Source organism: Triturus cristatus, chromosome 7 (assembly GCF_964204655.1).
Source record: "Triturus cristatus chromosome 7, aTriCri1.1, whole genome shotgun sequence".
Classification (NCBI taxonomy): domain Eukaryota; kingdom Metazoa; phylum Chordata; class Amphibia; order Caudata; family Salamandridae; genus Triturus; species Triturus cristatus.
The window spans coordinates 1,191,133,932-1,191,153,160 of record NC_140590.1 but is presented as its reverse complement, the minus strand read 5'-3'; the positions used below and the strand labels follow the sequence as shown (position 1 = coordinate 1,191,153,160).

Below are 19,229 nucleotides of genomic sequence, written 5' to 3'. Positions count from 1 at the left end.
TTGGGCTTCAGATTTTTAAAATCTCTCTCAGTGCGAGAGACAAAATGGCGGCCGCCGCTTCCTGGTTTCGGCCGATTCGAATGTTTACTAAGATCTAAGAGCCAATCAGAATCGCGCTCGCGCACGCCGCCGTACGCTTACCGTAAGCGTACGGTAAGCGTACCGTAAGCTGGCTCAGATATATATATTGATTTAAAGGCTATTTTCTCAGAATCTACTGAACAGATTTACACCAAACCTACAAAAGGCACTTCCTTGACCTAGGGACTACCTCTCTGCCAAATTTTGAGTAATTCTGTTCAGCCATTCGGGCTGTAGCTCGTTCTAAAGGTCCTATGGAAAAATGCATGGGAAAAACGCGTTTTGGGACCCCCCTTTTATCTCAGCCCCCGCTTGACGAATCCCCCCGAGACTTTCAGGGAAGGAGCGGAGCGTAGCGCCCCACCTATTTTGAGAAATTCGCGAGGATTCGTCGACCGGCGCCAAAGTTATTCAAAATAGAATGTTGAGGTTTTCCTATGGAAACGTGGTCCTAACTATAACTACCTACTGGCTATCGCCAGTAGGTAATATATATATATATATATATATATATATACAACAAGCACTTAATTCAGGGTTAATTGCAGTTAAACAAAGGGGAGTAACTAGGCCCTTAACTTTAGGAACACCTTCATTTTTAAAGACCGCAAACAAGTAAAAATAGGATAGTCTTTTCAAAATTAAAAAAGTGGATTTCATTGACTGTAGAACAATTTCACCTTAGTAAATCAAATTATAGCAGTGCATTCAGAAGTAATATTTTAAAGGGATGGTTTTCAAACACTAATTTAGAAACGTTCATGCTCCACCCCCCCCTCACCCAGACATCAATGCCATTAGTGATTGCATCCAAGCACAGGAGATGGTTTTGTACAGCACGCATCCTGAAGTCATGTATTTTGAGTTCCTCATATATGTTATATTGGAGAAAAAGGAGGGAAATTGAAACTAAACAATTGGCCAGGGTCACAAAATTTGGTCAAGTGGAAAAGCTGGGATTCATTCCATGTTTTCTGGTTTCATATTGCCAGTTGAGTTCAGCCACTAGATGTACATGCTTTGCTTCCCCCACACCCACTTTACACCACCCCCTCCCCCGCTGGCATTAGTGCGACCCTCTGTCACACCAAAAACTAAACTCTGCTGCCCCAGAAAATTTTTGGTGAGTACCCATGATCTAAGACAATTTATCTCACTGCCCACTTTTTATCCCTCACCACATCAAACCAAGGAGGAGGAGCGTTTACATAGGCTGTAGGTGTCGGAAATCTGCAGCGTGACGCCAAGGACTTCCCTCCACACCTTGGCCAAGCATTATTGTTTCAACTCTGAGGTGAGGAAGGATGGCTATTTTGTACGCAACAGTTCTTCAAGACTTCTTTATTTGACTGCTTCTTCAGACCCTCCACCTGGGGTATGGCTTTGGAATCTATTCACAATGGAGGAATCTACTGGGAGAAGACTATGATTCAAAAGAAAAGTTAGTTACCTTTGGTAATGATCCTTCTGGTGGATGCTTAGTCTGTCTGCAGGTTCGTCACTGATACCACCCACCTCTCCATTCTGAAAGAAGAATCAAAGGCCTGATAATAATAACAGCTCAATTTAGTTTATTTCACTGCACTAATAAATTACTGGTGGTTCTTCTTGTGTCAAAAGACGCAGTAAAAACAGAAGAAAACTGACATCCGAGGTTGGGTGCAATATGCTTCCAGTAACATTACCACAACTCCTTTTCTGACATTGAGATGGCACCAACTGCGCCTACCGGCACAGGAAAGTTATGTACAAAATTTAAATCTCCAGTCTGGTCCCTGGGTTATTCAGAGGTGAGGAATCCGTAGGTTGATAGTTTTCACCTGAAAGATCATTAACAAGGGTATGTATTTTTTTGTTTTAGTAATTTCAGATTCTAGGGTGGGACTAAAGATCTACAGAGTTGAAGGGTGGCAATGCGCAGTACATTAGGTGATAGTTGGTGTGGGAAATTCACCTTTGCTGCATGGTCAACCTGATTTTTTCTTCTTTTGCTGAACCCTACCTTTTCGCTAGCTTCAAATCTCTGTGCAGTTTACCCCTACTAACTAGTAGTAAAGTGCCTATGTGCCCCCTTTATACATGATCAAATTGGCATATTCCTAATTGGTATATTTAACTTACATACACAAGTCCCTAGTTTATGATACGAAATGTACTCAGGGCCTGTAAGTTAGGGCCTGATTTATATATTGGAGGTAAGCATACTCCTTCGCAGGTCATCGAAGAAACGGCTAGATGTCCCTCTGCCCAATTTAGATGAGCAGACAAATAGCTGTTTTTTTATTGTCTGTCACCGCCAGGAAAATCCTGGCGATAAGAGGCAGTAAAAAACGAAAAATGCCCCCCACTGGAGATAACTCCCATGGTGAGAGGGGCATTGTTGTTTTTATTTTATTTTATTTTTTTTTTTTTTTTTTTGAAACCGTTTATTGCAATCTCAAATATATACAGGTATGGGCCTACAACCTTCCGGCCGGCCGCTAAAGTGACAGAAGCAACTGACATACATACAATGAGGCACTTGGCTTTGCAGAGACGCTAAAGCAGGAGGTATCAACAACGTGGGCCACATGACTCTGAGCCCACAATACGGTTTCGTTTTATACAACACAACAACATAAAACCACACCCGCAAGGCAACCCGCAATCGAAAGTAACAACACGTGCTCCTCAAGTGGGGGACCTCCACCATCCACAGAAATCCAGAGAGGGGAAGGGGAACAGATCCGGGACTGGGCGAATACTGTGCCCGGGGTTGAGGGAGGGGGTCAACTAGGGGGATGGAGCTGGTGACGCGGGAGGCAACAACGGCGGTTCGCAAATACCCCCGCGGTAGGCGTTCCAGGGGCCCCATACCTTCACCCATGCCCCAGGCTTACCCCGCGCCACATACACCACCTTTTCTCGGAACATGCACCAATCCATGTGTTCTTTCCAGGCCGACACCGCCGGGGGCCTCTGGGATCCCCACAGTTGAGCAATGTCATGTTTAGCTATCATATATCCCAGAGTCACCCATCGCGTCTGCGGAACCGAGTAATCGGTCGGTTCCCACACATTCAGCAAGCATCTCCTCGCTTCAGGCAACAGCGCGACATGCGTAACCGCTCGCAGGACCCCATGCACACCACGCCAGAATCGCTCCACCCTCGGACATTCCCACAGAATGTGCAAAAAAGTCGCCAACGCACCACACCCACGCTTACACAATCCATCCTCGGCATAGCCCATACGCAGAAGCCTTGGCCCCGTCATGTACACCCGGTGGAGTATCTTAAGCTGGACGAAGCGAAGGCGAGCCGGGATGGCCACCTCCTTCGGAGAGGCCACCGCGGAAATCCAGTCCTCGTCGTCCAACTCCAGCCCATCGGCAACCCAAGCCTCGCGGAGGCCAGTCAGTAAGCCCGAGCGGTCATTAATCAATTTCTTGTAAATGAGGGAGATCGTGCTGTCCGGAACGTGGCCATCTAGCACTCTATCCTCCAGGGGGGAGGACTCCGGGATGGAGGCCACGTCTGGGAAGACGGAACCCAGTGCGTGACGGACCTGCAGGTACCGAAAGTATTCACTGCCCTGCAGCTGAAACTCCGCCTGCAGCGTCTCGAATGTTTTGAATCCTCCCCTCGTCCAGAGATCCCCCACTGTACTGATGCCTATCGTGTCCCACCTCTCGAAGCCCTTCGAGGTCCACAAAGAGCCCAACCTCTCAGACGCATACAACGGTGACGCCCGGGTCAAACGGTCCTTCCATCCCATAGCTGCATTAGCCGCGTGCCATACTCGCACCATGACACGCGTGGGTCCCGTCAAGCGGGAATCGGGCACGCTAGTGTAGAGCGCTCGATTGTAGTCGCCACCGGGCAGGAGCATCTTGTCCATTTCAAATGCCGGGTTTAGGGCGGGCCCATAGAGGCCGTGATTAATTGCAGCTAACTGGGAGGCCCAGTAATACCGCTTAATATCCGGGAGGGCAATCCCTCCGTCGTACCACGGGAGCGTCAACTTTGCCAGGGCTATACGCGGCCTCCCGTCCCAGAACAGGCGGCGCTGTAAACTTTCCACCTCACGGAAGTAGCGCGCCTGGACCAAGTCCATAGTGTTCTGGAGAGCGTACAGAAAGCGCGGCAATGACATCATCTTAAACAATGCCGCCCGGCCGAGCGGCGAAAGCGGCAAGCGCCGCCAGCGCGCGACGTCCTCCTTCAAGCGCTGGAGGGGGGGAAGCAAATTTCGCTCGTAGCGGGCCACCGGGTCCAGCGTAATATAGACACCCAGGTATCGAAATCCCTGCGAGGCAATCTGGATCGGACAGCCCCGCGGGAGGACAGGAGCCTCCCCGGAAAGCACATAGACACAGGATTTAGCCCAGTTGATGACAAGGCCTGAGTTACGGCCAAAGGAGCGCAGAACATCGACCAGGACAATCAGTGATTTGCGCGGGGAGGCTAAGTACAAAAGGATATCGTCAGCATAGAGGGACACGCGGTCCTCATTCTCGGGGGTCCAACGGAGACCACGGATAGAAGGGTGCCACCGCAGCCACTCCGCCAGGGGTTCCAAGGCCAGTGCAAACAGGAGCGGCGACAGGGGGCAACCCTGTCGCGTGCCCCGTCCCAGCACGAATGGGGCCGAGACTCGACCATTCACCACCACCTGCGCCAATGGGTCCGAGTACAACAATTTGACCCAGCTGATGAATCCCGGTCCAAATCCAAATTTCGCCAGCATCGCCCAGATGTATGGCCATTCGAGCGTGTCGAACGCCATGGTGGCGTCCAAGGACGCCAAGATGGCCGGCTCCCGCACGAACGGAACACGCGCGAGCACCCCGTGCAAGCGTCGCAGATTAAGGGCCGTATTGCGATGGGGAATAAAGCCGGACTGGTCTTGGCGGACCAGATCGCCCACCACGCCGACCAGCCGGTTGGCGAGCACCTTGGCGAGGATTTTAGGCTCCGCATTCAAGAGCGAGATAGGCCGATAGGATGTAACCCGGTCTCGTGGTCTCCCCTCCTTGTGGATAACCACGATGGTAGCCAGACGCTGGTCCGGCGGGAGGGAGCCCCGCGAGTGGGCCGCAAGGAACATTGCGCGGAGGTGGAGTGCCAGTACATCCGGTCGCAGCTTATACAACTCGATAGGAATGCCGTTCGGGCCCATGGCCTTGCCAGAGGCGACCGAGCGGATGGCGAGGGCAATTTCGTCCGAGGTGGGAGCGGCATCCATCAACTCCCTGTCCTCCACTGAAAGGGAGGGCAGCGCGATGTCCCGCAGCAGGGCATGAGAATCCTCCTCCGAGCAGGGAGAAACCGGGAATATACCTCGCGGAAATAATCCGCGAAGCAAGAGACAATGCCTTCCGGCTCAGTAACACGTACACCATCCATCCTCTCAATCAGCGGGACCACACGACTAGCTCTCTCCTTCTTATCCAACCACGCAATCAACTTGCCAGCCTTATCACCCACATCATACAATCGCCCCTGTTGCTCTCTGCTGAGGCCCCTGGCCGCCTCCGTGACGAGGGCCCTATAGGCCGCCTGCTTAAGGTGTAGAACATGCAGCGCAGCGTCAGTCACCCCACTCCCCAGATCACCCTCCAATTCAGTAATTTCGGCCTCCACCCGGGTCACCTCCTCCTGTGCGCGCCTCCGGGCATGGGAGATAAAGGAGAGGGCCTCCCCTCTAAGAACTGTCTTGAAAGCCTCCCACAGGGAGATAGCCGACGGGACAGACCCCACATTCTCCTCAAAATACCGTTGCAAGGATTTAATCAAGTCAGCACGAATAGTGGGGTCGCGCAGGTACCAGGCATTGATTGGAGCTACCCTGCCCTCCCCCCTCGGGAAGACATCAAAGTGCAACAGGAGTGGGGAGTGATCTGAAATACCCCGCGCCAGATGGCGCACCTCCCCCACTCTCCCGGCATAGGCCGCAGGGACAAGGACATGATCAAGCCGCGAAAGGCTACCATGGGCACCCGAATGGAAGGTGTACTGCAGCTGAGTGGGATGCTTTAAACGCCAGCAGTCCACCAATCCCAGTGTGTCCAAAAGGCCAGACAGCCACGCCTGTGCCCGGGGGAGGTCCCTAGGGGGGATAACGATCCATAGTCCCAGAAGCCACCGCATTGAAGTCCCCCCCCAACCACCAGAAGCCCCCCCGGAAGGTCAAGAAGGAGGCGTCCCAGGTCCGCAAAGGTGGTGGACTGTAACCCCGGTGGGACGTACACTGAGACAAAGACGACTACTTTGCCCTCCATTCTCCCCACCAAGACAGTGTAGCGTCCCCTCTCATCATGGCGCACCTCGTCTATTTCTAGCGGGAGCGAGGTCTTGACCATAATGCCCACCCCTCGTGAGCCTGATGTGAAGCCCGAGTGGGCCACCAAACGATAGCCACGTCGATTCATGGCACAAAAGGAGTTACCAATAAGGTGTGTCTCCTGCAGAAAGACCACATCAGGCGAAATCCGTTTCAGATACTGCAGGACCACACCCCGCTTAATCCTATCACCCAGTCCGTTAACGTTCCAGGACAACAAAGTCAGGTCCCTACCCCCCATCACATACAGAAGCCATCATTTGTCCCCCCGAGAGCATCTCAAAAACACCAATACAATAAAGGGTTTGCCTTGCGGTAGAAACGAACCACACCCCACCCCAACCCACCCATCCCAACAGAACTCCCCCCACCCTGCACCCCTGCATGAGCCCAAACAGCCCCCCCAAAGTGCAGTGTGCCTGACGCCCCATAGATAAGAAAACTAACTAGTCCCCTAGAGGAGGAGGGAGATCCCCCAAGAGACCCCACACGACCTCCACAGGAGGGGAACTTACCCTAACAGTCAATGGTGACAATAACACAGTCCAGAGCAAGGCCTACCATTAGTCCCTCAGTCCTGATCCGGCGGGCCCTCCCCACCAACCGCTCCCCCCCCCACCCCCCCGGCCCGATCTCCGGGCAAAGTGTCCAGCCAGTCCCCGGCCGCCTCGGGACGATCAAAAAAGTGCGTGCGGCCATCCACCTCCACCCTCAGCTTAGCCGGAAAAAGCATCGCATATTTGAGATTCAGGTCCCGTAGGCGACGTTTGACTCAGAGAAAGCTCAGTCTCTGCTTTTGGACCGCCGGAGTAAAGTCAGGATAGAAATTTATATCCATGTTGTCAAGTCTGACCGGCCCTTGTAGCCTGGAAGTCTGCAGGATAGCGTCTCTGTCCCGAAAATTGAAAATCCGGGCGATGAGAGGCCTCGGAGGGGCTCCGGCCTTAGGCCTACCCCCGGGGACCCTGTGGGCACGTTCCACCGCAAAGAATTTACTCAGCCCCCGGGGCTGGAGATGGGTGAGAACCAGGTCCTCCACAAACAGATCCGCCGCCTCTGCCTCACGTCCCTCCGGCACCCCGATAATGCGGACGTTGTTCCTCCGGGCCCGACCCTCGGAATCCTCCAGTCGACGATTCATCAGGGCGCTCGCCTGGCCAAGCCTGCGCACCTCCTGTTGGAGGGCCGCCACGTCCGTTGTGAGGCCCGAGGTAGAGTGGGCCAAAGAATCGACCCGGTCATTTGTTTTTGACAGATCGGCTCTCACGAGGCCCACGTCCACGAGGACCGAGTCGATCTTCTGCGCCAGAGTGTCAAAGCGCTGGTCCACCGAGGCCTTCATCTCGGCGATGGCGCCCATGACGTCTCGGAGGGTCAGGTCCGTGGGCAGAGCAGGAGCATCAGTCGGGCCCGTAGGGCACCTACGCAGCGCCTCTGGAGATCCCTTCTGGAGGGTGTAGCGGTCCATGTTGTTGGATTGATGGGCCGCGCCACGACGGGTCGACTTCACCTTAGCCCGGTCGCCATCTTGTTTTGTGGCCATGGTTTCAGTCCCCAAATCGAGCCAATCTCCTCAAAAAGGGGGTCGACAATCCAGTTCAAGGGCTCCGGGGGAGAGCGACCACCGCTCCGCAGGACGGACCGCAGCCGGCGGGCCGGCAGGGCACCCCAACGAGGCCACACCACCGCACACCGCCCCGCAACCCTACCTCGCCTGGCAGCGAGGAGGGCGCAAAAGCGAAAGTGAAAGTGCGGGGTACGCGAGTCGCCCAGCCTTGCCCGCCGCTGTTGTTCACTTTGTCTCCGGATCGCCCCACAACTCCAGTACGGGGGGCCGGTGTGGAGAAGGCCGCAAACCTCAATCGGTGCTCCCGCCGGTGTCCGAGGTCCGATTTGAAAACGGAAAACGGGCGTCACCTCAGCTCGGGCTCACAAACACAGTCCCGTCATCTAGGACAGGATTCGGTCAGGATTTATGCAGGAGGTCGCGGAGGTCCTCGGGAGCCTCGCACCTACGCGGCCATCTTGGTTGCGCGCTAGGCTCCTCCCCCGTTGTTTTTATTTTCAAGAAGACAATCCTACCTCTGGATTTTCTGTTCAAAATTTAAAAAAGCATAAGTTTGGTTGACGGCTCTGTCATGTTGACATACCTGTGCATCAGACGTAAAAAAACATTGACTGGAATTGCCGTGATGTAGGGTAAAGCTAATGCTTTAGTAATGAATGACCACAGGCTTGGTGGTCATTTCTAACTTTGACCAGAGGGGACTCAATCACGGCTACAGGGTAATATGCTCCATTAACGCTGCCAAAAAACAAATTAGGCCCTAAATGTCACTAGTGAACTGCAGCACCTAGTGTGCCATCCACTACATTGACAGTATAAAACATGGCTTCAGGCTACCATTGTCGCGTGAATGTTGAAGTTTAAACACTGCAATTCAACCTGTCTAAATAAGCCTGTTTTTACACGTCAAAACCTCCGTTTTGAATATCAATAAGTCACCCCTAAGTAGGCCTGGTAGTCCACAAGACAGGGTGCTTGGTATTTAAAAGTAGGTCATGAAGATATGTAATGTTAAAATGTCCTTATTATGACTAGCACCCAAAATGTTTTTTCTGTGGTAGACATAACTGTCCTATGTGGAAAACTAGAGTACAGAGTAAAATGCTAATACTATATGTTGGGAATGTGACAAGCAGGAAAAACATAATAAAGAACTATTTTAATAAGTATAAAAATCCAGTTCAATTGAGAAGTTCAATTTCTAATAAATATTTAGGGAAAGCAACTTTTAGAAAGTTACCTTTTCCCTGCCTGAAGTTCTTTGGGGCAAGATTCGCATTTCCTCTCCCACTTCTGCCATCCAGAAATTATCATTTGAATAGGTGTGAAATGCTTACTAGGAGCAAATAATAGACTGACCTGAATGAGCACAGATGGCTCCTCTATACTGAACAGACTATGCGGGCCTAGATCAACCATTTTGACATTAGTTTAAAATTCTGTTTAACAGGTCTGCTTGGTTTTTACATTTAACTCTTGGGGCTCACTTGAAATGAAGGGAAACAGGATGCCAAAACAATTCCCGTGTATTTACGGTCTGTTGGAATACTCTTCTTTGGTTCTATCAGACCTCTGTTTGATGTCGGCCCGCATCTGCCCCAAACTGGATGTTAGTGTTAAATTGTGGGAGGACAGTAGGATTACCATAGTATGCTCCCCATACACACCCTCACAGTCCTCAAAGCCAAAGTTTAGTGTGACCGAAGATCTTGAAAATGCCCAAATTGGGGAGTGCTGCCCCCTCGAACATTTACCTCATAGGTTTAGGGAGTGCTCAGGAGCAATTCCCATCCACCAGAATTTACCAGGCATAAATGTGACATGTCCAGGCACACACTTCAGAACACTCCTGGACTTGAGGAAGATCAGAAGTGGGCTGAACCTTCTGTCTGCGACTTGAGAAAACGGCCAAAGGATTGGACCATCTCTCTCTTAAACCAAGGGCAAGAAAGTGGAGTCCAATACTTTTAAGTCTGACTTCCTGTTAAAGCTATACTGACACCACAAAGATACAAGAGACCTTATGCTGTAAATGCCCAGCTGACCAGTGCCAACTGGACCTGGACTTGACTTTGCTGTTTGGCCTCTGCCTGACACCCTGTGGGTCGCTAAGCACCTCCCCTGAGGTCCTGGGGGCTTTAGCAGTGTACTAACGTGGTGGTTTGGGACACAAAGGACAAAGTAGGAAGGTCAAATCGTTGACCAGGAGAAACCTGGTGGGTGTATCCTACTCTTGCTCCAGCTCAGTCATTGACAAATTGTGACTACCGTGACCATTTACTATTATTGTCACGTTATGCTTCTTGGCGCTATTCCTACCTAAAACTTTAAAAATTCATATCTCTGGATTTTTGTCCTCTTGGTGTCATTTTGTTTAGTAAATTTTACTCCAGTCTAGTTAAACCAGCTTTATTCGGTTTAAGACACAACCATAAAAGCATCCTAAAAATTATAAACCTCTTCACATCATAAAAATATGCCATAAAATACATTTAAAAAGGGAGAAAGAAACAAATAAATCCCAACAGCGAACCCCAAATGACCATATACATAAAGTGCTATGTGCAGGATATCTAATTTAAAGCAAGGCAATAACTCTAGTGAGTTCACTATTCACCAATTATAGGAATAAAGTGCATTAGGTTTAATATTTAATCAATATTTCTAAAAGAGGCTTAATACATAAAGTGCCCTGTACAGGAGATGTTATTTAAGAACATGATCTACAACCACGGTCATCATTTATCAGTGTGTGATCCATTTTCTTCATAAACAAGGGCCTCAAGATGAGAATTATTATGTCTTATTTGGATTGCCTTCTGGATGTAAACAACCACTGCATTGCGAACTCTAATGTTTGCCAGGGCACAGATATACTCAAAGGCAGTTTTATATGCGAACAGTCTCTCCTTTAAAAATAATGGACGTAAGAGACTCTTCCTGATATCTCTATAAAAGCTGCAAAATAAGATCAAATACAACGTTGTCTGGTCTGATTTTCAATCGCATGGGCACTTCGGAAGATTATGGTTCCACTTGCCCATCATTGGAAAAGCTATTAAAAAATGGGCTAATCCCATTCTTAGACTAATAAGGTAAAATCTGTGTTTTGTGTTTGTGACCTGTAATAAATAATATTGTATCCCTATCCCAAAAGTCCTATCTAAGTATGCCTTTGTCATTGGTTTCATGTTTGCATCAACGTCCCTTAACCAGTTCTGTGATTCCATTAAACTAGTCATCAATTTTTTCTTGTCATACCCAAGTATTTGGGAGGGGTTGTTAAAACCAATATTTGCGGAGCATTCATTTAAAAGATTTTTAATATACATCAGCCATGGGATTTTTTTTCCCATGGTTGAGTGCAATGCAATCCTTAATGAAATGCTGTGTAAACTTTGTACCTTCCTTGTTCCCATATCCTGTGCCATGCATTTAAGCTTACTGTGCTTATAAAATCATTAATATAAGAGGCTTCCAACTCTGTATGCTCACTATATGTAGGAGTAGAGTTGGGTACAGCTAACAGCCTTCGTAAGAAGTTATTTTATTGGTTTCTGAAGAATTGCACAATTAGCCCCTCCCATAGTGCTGCGCCATAACAGATTCCAGTAAGACACTTGCTCTTATATAGTGTCATGATTTCCGTAATGGGTTTATTACCCCTTTTTTTGAGAATCTGAAAATTGCCTCAGTTATCCTGATAAATTTTAATTTAGAATGTTCAATATGGGCTCCCCAGTATCCCTTTGCTGTAAATACTAGTCCTAGGTATAGGAAAGAATTAGTTACTGCAATAGGGGCACTATTTATGTGGTGGGTCCTAGTTTTTACTTTTCCTTGCCCACACACCATCGTAAATTTCCTTTTCAAGTTAAGTACTAAATCCTTTTCATGCATAAATTCAGCAACATTTTCAATGAGGATCTGTAGCCCGTCGCAGTTCTCGATAAAAGAACTGCGTTGTCCGCATATAGTTAAGTTGGGATAGCGCGTTTGCCTGCTATAGGGACATCAGCGTTTAGATTTTGCAAACTTTCTTCTATTCCATTTATGTATAAGGAAAAGAGGAGTGGGGCGAGCACACACCCCTGCCTAATTCCCCGTGTTACCCTAAAACTAGTGGTGCACTCTCCATCTGGCCCGCATTGAACTCTTGTGCTCAAACGACTATATATTTGTGAAATGTAAATGATAATATTGTTTGGTGCACCCATATGAATCAAAGGTTGCCATAGCTTCGCATGGTTTACCAGGTCAAAAGCACTAGTAAGATCGACAAAACAAAGATGCAAATGGCCCTTTTATACAATTGTATACTTACGAATCAGTAAATGCAAGTTGATAGAGTGTTCGATTGTCCCTATCTCCCTTCTGAAGCCATATTATGATTCAGTAAGAATTTTATTTTCGTCTGCCCATATTTCCAACCTCTCCAACAGTATCCTGCCCATCAATTTTGAGGTTGTGTCAAGGAAGGAGATAGGGCAATAGGATTTGCCATTGCTTCTATTACCCTTTTTAAAAATCGGGACAATTATACTTTGTCCATGTTCTTGGTATCCGGCCCCCCGCAATGGTATTAAACACTTTTTGTAAAAGTGGTGCCCAGAAACCGATATCAAATTTAAAAATGTCTATTGGGACCCCATTCACACCAGGTGCTTTCCATTTGCGCTTCTTTCTAGTGCCAACATGACTTCTTCCAGGATAATAGGGGCCACATTTGGGGGATCAAAAACTTAAAAAAAAAATTATTATCTAATCTTTCCAAAGTACTATTAGGTTCGCTATCTGCTGGTACGGGGATTTCATTACGTATACACTCCTGGGGCTGCACCAAAACTCTCAATTTTAACAGCGCAGTTGTCTTTAAAATACGGGTGATTTATCGTCTTCCAAAATATGGATGAATCATTGGTGTTGGCAGCCTGAGAGAGTTTTTCCCAAGCATAATCTTGGATCTCTCTCTTCCTTTTTGCTAGGGTCTGTTGATATAACATCCTTTGTTTTGTAATAAGTTCACTATCTCTTGGCCTAATTTTTAGAACATTTTTTAATGACTGGTTTGCCTTTGTGCATTGAGAATCAAACCAACCAACTTTTTCTTAGCTTTCTTCTTCTCTTACTTTTTAAGCCCCTAGAGATTACGGAGGTAATGTTACAAGAGGCCCCAATGATCTGGTTGACAGTGGAATCTCTCCTTTACAGGTTTCAATGTCGTGTTTACAATCACTCATTAAACTACACACAAATTCGATTGGGTTTATCCCAGACTATTTGATGGAGATACCATTTTCCCCCTGGGTGGATATGAAGGGTGCTAGATGAAGCCCTACTTGGGGGGTATCATTTAATCTGACTGGTACAAAGAGTGGGTGATGATCACTAATTCAACTTTTTATTACCTCCATTTTCAGTATTTGATCTTTACCATGTACCGAGGTTAATATATGATCAATAATTGAACACTGTCCATGCCCTTCAAAGGTTGGTAACTGGCATTGTCCATCCGGCATAGACTGGTCCAGTAATTCTAGGTTATATTTATGCATTGCCCCGTTAATGGATTCGCCATAAAGGTTATGCGGGAAATGAGAATAGCTTTCGCTAAAATCATTCCCAGATCCACAATGCTTCCCTTCTAGGATACCACATTTTTTACTAAAATCTCCAACCCAGACCAGAAAACAATCACTCCTGATCTGTTTTAAAAATGAGTCAAGCTTCCTTTCAAGTGCCAGTATAACTTGGTTTCTAGTATTATCGAAAACATTGTTATAAAAATTAATTACTACAAAACATTAGTAATCATCAGGATTAAACCACAAAAATTGAAAATAAGGAGAATCAATATAAACTTCCTTCAGGATCAACGGGGATATAACTGAAAGTAGAACTGCTAAACCTCCCTTTGCCCTTTCATTTCGTGAGGGAGTCGCTTGAGTGTCAATTATTGAAAAGCCATCTATGTGGAAGGGTTCCGTGTTGCAGGTTTCTTGTATACAGATAATTTGGCAGTTATTTAGTAATTCTGGCCATGCACCGGCATTCAATTTCTTATTAATGCCTGCAATGTTCCATGTTTTTAGGATCAGATTTTTAGATTTCAAATTTTGGGTTACTTGTCAATAGAGCAAAATTCTTGATCGTCATCCTGATGTAGTCAGTCCACATCACTACATCTTCTGAGGGGTAAAAATCTATTGGACAAAACAAGCGGTCTATGCTTTCCACTAGTGTTGGTCCATTTCCGCACTGGCTAAAATAATCCATACCTGGTTTATAGAAAAACCCTAAGGGTACCCCAGTAATTATCTTAATCTGGTGTTTTGCTGGCATCTCCCCTCTATTACATATCTCTTCTAACAATGTTCTAACCATCTCTTGGTATCGAAAAGAAACGATGACAAAGTACCCTTCGCAAGCTTTTGGTGATTTCCCCACCCAAGGTACTCTTCGTACCATGGTGATGTTATGAGCCAGAGTATTTGGGTTATAATTGCAGTGTTTACTAAACCAGTGCACCACCTTGTTTTTCAGTTAATTCTGGCACGTCTTTCAGAATAATCGTGTAAGGTGTAGCCTCGGGTGGTAAATGAAGGGGTCTCTATTAAATCCTTGAAGATGGCAATTTATACTTGGATTTATCCGCGTTCTTAGTATCAGATCTTGTCATTGTTGTCATATGGTGAACTGGCGGCATAGGGTGTAACCCAGTGTAGCTATTTTTATTTAACCATGGCCTCCGGGGTGTTCTTCCCTTCACACAATACTACAGGTCCCCGTGAACGAGGTGGAATATCGTTTTTGGCAGTTAGTTGGTTATTGTTCGCTGCTATTCTGCCAGTTGTTTTGATTAGAATATTTTCGTTTGGGCGTTTTTCTAGTTGCAGTGACTAAATGAATTTTAAAATATGGGCTACATCACTCTTAATTTTTGTGATTTCAGATAAATGTTTTTTCTCAATTGAATCCATCTTCCCATGTAGCTTTTTAAAAAGTAAGTTCAGGTTGTGGGAGCAGTCATGATTTACGGTGGGCCTCAAAACCCTACTCTGTTTCTCAGACAATGACTGTGGTTGCTTAGAGGGTTCTTTGATTTTATCCTTTGGTAACTGTTTGCCTTTAGTTACGAAGGGTGCAGTTGGGTCTATACCTTCCGTTAAAACGGATATTTCCAGTGGTAACATTGATGCACAAGGCGCTGCATTATTCTTGTGTATTAAGGCTGTTGAACTCTTTTGTGGTTTATTATTTGCAACTGACCTCAGGACAGTTGCAGTTTCATCCAGTATAGTATCATCAACCACATTAGTTAGTGCAATCTTTGTAGCCTCTAAACGCTCCTCAACATTAACGATCTCACTATTAATTAAACCCATTGCAGTATTTAGGTCATTTGTGATGGGTGCACTCAATCTTGCATTCTTGTTTTTACTGCCTGTTGCAGCACCCGCAAGCTCACACTTTTCCCATAATTGTAAGCAACGATAAAGTCCTTAAAATGGGACACAATAGGATGAATATGTTCGTATACAGCGGTTGCAGCAACTCTTACCGTAGTTCTGGGTGTCTTGTTGACAAGTGTTAGGGACGTGGCCCAGCCCGACCGCTGACGGGCGCATACTGCCCTGCTCTTAGCCCGGGCAGCGCCCAGGCATGGCCTGGGAACGCCCGTGCACGCCCGTGCACATCCCACCCTGCGGTTAGCCGCGAAATGCCTTTAAGCACCTCCGTTAGTAAATAAATGGGGTGAGCCCTATAACACTCCGGGCGCGTAAGGTGCAGCGTCTGTGCCTCCTGGCGCTAGGAGATATGGGGCTTTGAGTCACCCCGGTCTGCGGCTGCAGGAGGAAGACGGCGTCTGGTCAGTGGCAGCTCAATTTTTCTAAATTCAGTTTGGGACCTTTATTGATTTGTATTTCGACTTTAGCACTGTTTTGGTACTGCATACATACTTAACACATTGCCTTAAGTTAAGACTGCCTGCTGTGTTCCATAGCTACCAGGGGTGGAGCTAAGGTTGATTAGGTGACTTTGAGGGTTTACTCTGACAGGTGTTGTGATTATTGCTTGAGGTGAGTAGTCACTCACCACAAATAATCTAGTTTCTTACAGTTGAAGCGAAAGGTGTTTTCATATTAGCTCGAAGCATGGGCAGTTTTAAGGAACACATGAGGTTGGTTTAGACACCCTTCGAGGAGGTTAGCAGAGTTTTGCTTGAGCATTGTTTGAGTGTTCATCCCCTTCTTTTTAATTTGCTACAATCATCATTGAACCAGATGTTATCCTTCTTGTTGCTGATTTTGAGTTCCACATTTTAATTCCCCGCTATCGGGGACAGAGGTTAACTTGATCATGAGAAATTCTGTAGTTCCAAATTCCTGAAGCTGTTGGAAATACTTATGCAGGCTACATATATTGTAGCAACCTCTTACCCTCCTGGTAAAGATGTTTGTCATGTGACTTATTTGTAGCAGTTTTATTTTTTTCATCCATCTGATTGGACTTGGTGTGTTGTATGCATTTTTCATTGTTTTTTATACATTACTCCAGTAGCAGGTGCTATCCTCTGCTCATTAACTATAGGTATTACACCACCATTTCATACGTAGTCCAGTGGAACGATGATGCACTCTTTCTTTTCTTTACACACTTTCGTCCTATTCATCCATGCTATTGTTAAAACATTACCCCTGGTAGACTAGATTTCCTTCTGTGGAACTTCTCAACCCCAATTCCTGACTCTGGTCCCTTAACCCTCTGTTAATGCTCCATGGCTTTCCTGGATCTTGTTCTCACTTGGTTGGTTTCCATCAGAGAAACAGTTTCTTTGTATCAATTTACTCTCTGGTCTTCTCTCATTGCGGGTGCTCTCTGTGTCAGAGTTTCCAAGAAGGTCGAACTGGGGCTGCTCCCCACTCAGATTCTTTAACTGTGTTGTGCAGGGAGAGTGTAGGTAAACTTCTGAACCAGAGGGAGATGAGGGCTGCTGATCAAAAAACAAATAATCAAGGAGGGCCTATCTAGATTAAGCTAACAATAGGTCGGAATATATTAACTGATTTAGAAACAGATAAGAATGGAAAATCCACAATGAAACTGGCGTATATGTGCCTCTGACAGCATAAGAACATCGTAATTAGTCAATGGCAAACAACCTCTTAGTAGAAGCTATCCAGGTCTGCCATTGGGAACGTCAAGGTTGCGAGGTAACAATCAGAAATTGTGGTAGGCCAGTCATCGGATCTCAAGTCGCTAGTCTGCCTTCTTATCTGGCAGAATTGGGTCTTTGAAAGACAGACCTTGGAACAGATTTTCAAGACGAAATGCCCAGAGTGTTGTGTAGTGCTCGGGGCATCTAAATGGAAACATTTATGTGGGCACAGAAGATGCTCCTCAACCCAACCCCTCACTTTGGGATACATATCAAGTGGCCCTATTTGCTGCAGGAAAGCCAACAATCATAAATGGATGTTGCTGTGTTAAATTTATTTGATATATTAAAGTTCCAGTTGATCATTAAAGTAGCTCAAAAGTCTATGGGTAGAAGCTATAAGCCTGGGTTTTCTTGTGCTTGGGTTGTCTGGGTGAATCCTGTGGCCTTGGTAAAAAGTCATTTACAAGCCAATAGGTCCGGGTTTGTATTTGTACTGAATAGCTGCAATGTGTTGATCTCAATACTTGCTTTCTTATATAAGATCATGATTGTAAAGCACGTCTGTAAATAAAGATATTGTTTAAGTTTGAGTGCATCTAGCACATAAAAGTTGTTTCAAGAGCCATTTTATAATTCTAAAAAGGGTAATGTGGATGGCATTTATTAAACAACAGAAGAGATAGTCTGTGGTTTGCAGCTGAAAGGATATTGCAGACTAGATGGGCCTGAGAGTCTTTAATTACCCTCAATGTTTGTTTCTGTAGCTGTGAATTGTATTATGTATTACTGTTTTATGTACATTGTCTAGCAAATATGCTCCAAGTAAAGGTTTCATGATTTAGGAACACATTAACCATTCCAGAGTAACGATGCCCCGAAAGCTGCTTTCTGTACACTCTTTATTCCGATTCTTTTTGACATACAGCTGTTTTGTGCACTGTTGTCCTGTATGGCTTTCTTCTTACAAAGCCTTTAAGGAAAACAGTTGGCTTTGGATTTTTGGAAGGAGGTACTTGCCGTATTCCAAGAGTGACCTATCCAATGGTCTGAGTAATGCAGCTGGCACAGTCAGTCCTCCTTTAGTATTGTTATATTCATTAAAATAAAATATATGGCTATATTCATTAAAATAAAGTCCATCGGGAAACTTGGGGGAAATTTCAATCCTATCAGATTAGAGTGCGGAGTTAAAGGAAAGAGTCAAAGGGGCTCCATGCATGCATAGAATGTTTAGATGCCCATTGAAAGCGGTGGGATTCATCCAAACATGAACGAATGTTATAGCTTGTCAGGTGTGATGATTGAGGGGCTGTGTACCTTGTTGCGCTTTATCTCTTTAGGATAAAGTGCCAGAAATGTATGATGTCACTGTGGGTGAGTCGTGAGGTAGAAAGTGAGAGGAATTGGGCTAGTGCTAAACTGCTGAATGAACTTTGAATACCAGAGTCCTCATCCTGGCTCCAGTCCCGTTCTATGTGTTTTGTAGTGGGTAATTCTGCATCCCTTTGCGTCTCTGTTACCTTGTGCGCTAAAACTGAGAAACACCAAATGGAATCAGTATTATATGTTGCATAAACTGTTTGACGTTTAGTTTCTTTGCATCCATCTGGAATTGATCACGCTACTGGACGATTATGTTGATTCATGTCATAGATGTCATTTTTATGTGCGTTTATTGCATTAGCATTTATATGGCAATGTTTTGGGCCTGTGAGGTCCAAAGCGTGTGTAATTCTCAGTAAATATTGCTGTGCTGAGAGTGAAGGGGTTGTAAGGATCAGACACACAATCCTTTCTTATTGTTACCACTTTATTATGTCAAGAGTTGAATGGATAATTTGCTTGTGTTTTTTATTGCCTGCAGTGTGAAAAAAAGCTACAGCTTCGACGTCGGCTTTCTTGTGACAAGTGTTGGCCTTTTCAGCCAGGAAGACATTCTACTCCTAGGAACAGACTGCAGTGATCGCAAGCTTCTCAGTACTGGCAGGAGATCCATGAGGAACCTAAGGTACTGTACACGGGAGGGGACTCAACATGTTGAACTGCTATTTTTCAGCAACTTTGGCAGACCCTTTATCAGGGAGTCACCCATAA

At 46.3% G+C, this 19,229-nt stretch overlaps 1 protein-coding gene across 3 annotated transcripts in view; it reads left to right on the top strand.

Annotated features, from left to right (window-relative positions):
• The window catches only part of TEP1 (telomerase associated protein 1), a 1,383,286-nt gene that overhangs the window by 1,233,894 nt on the left and 130,163 nt on the right, over positions 1–19,229 (top strand). For all 3 annotated transcript variants that reach the window (XR_014966740.1, XM_085618536.1, XM_085618535.1), the window contains exon 50: positions 19,000–19,143. Coding sequence is in view for 2 of the 3 variants with exons in the window: in XM_085618536.1 (XP_085474662.1) it covers positions 19,000–19,143 (144 nt within the window). In the remaining variant the exon portion in view is untranslated. The remainder of the gene's footprint in view (positions 1–18,999; positions 19,144–19,229) is intronic.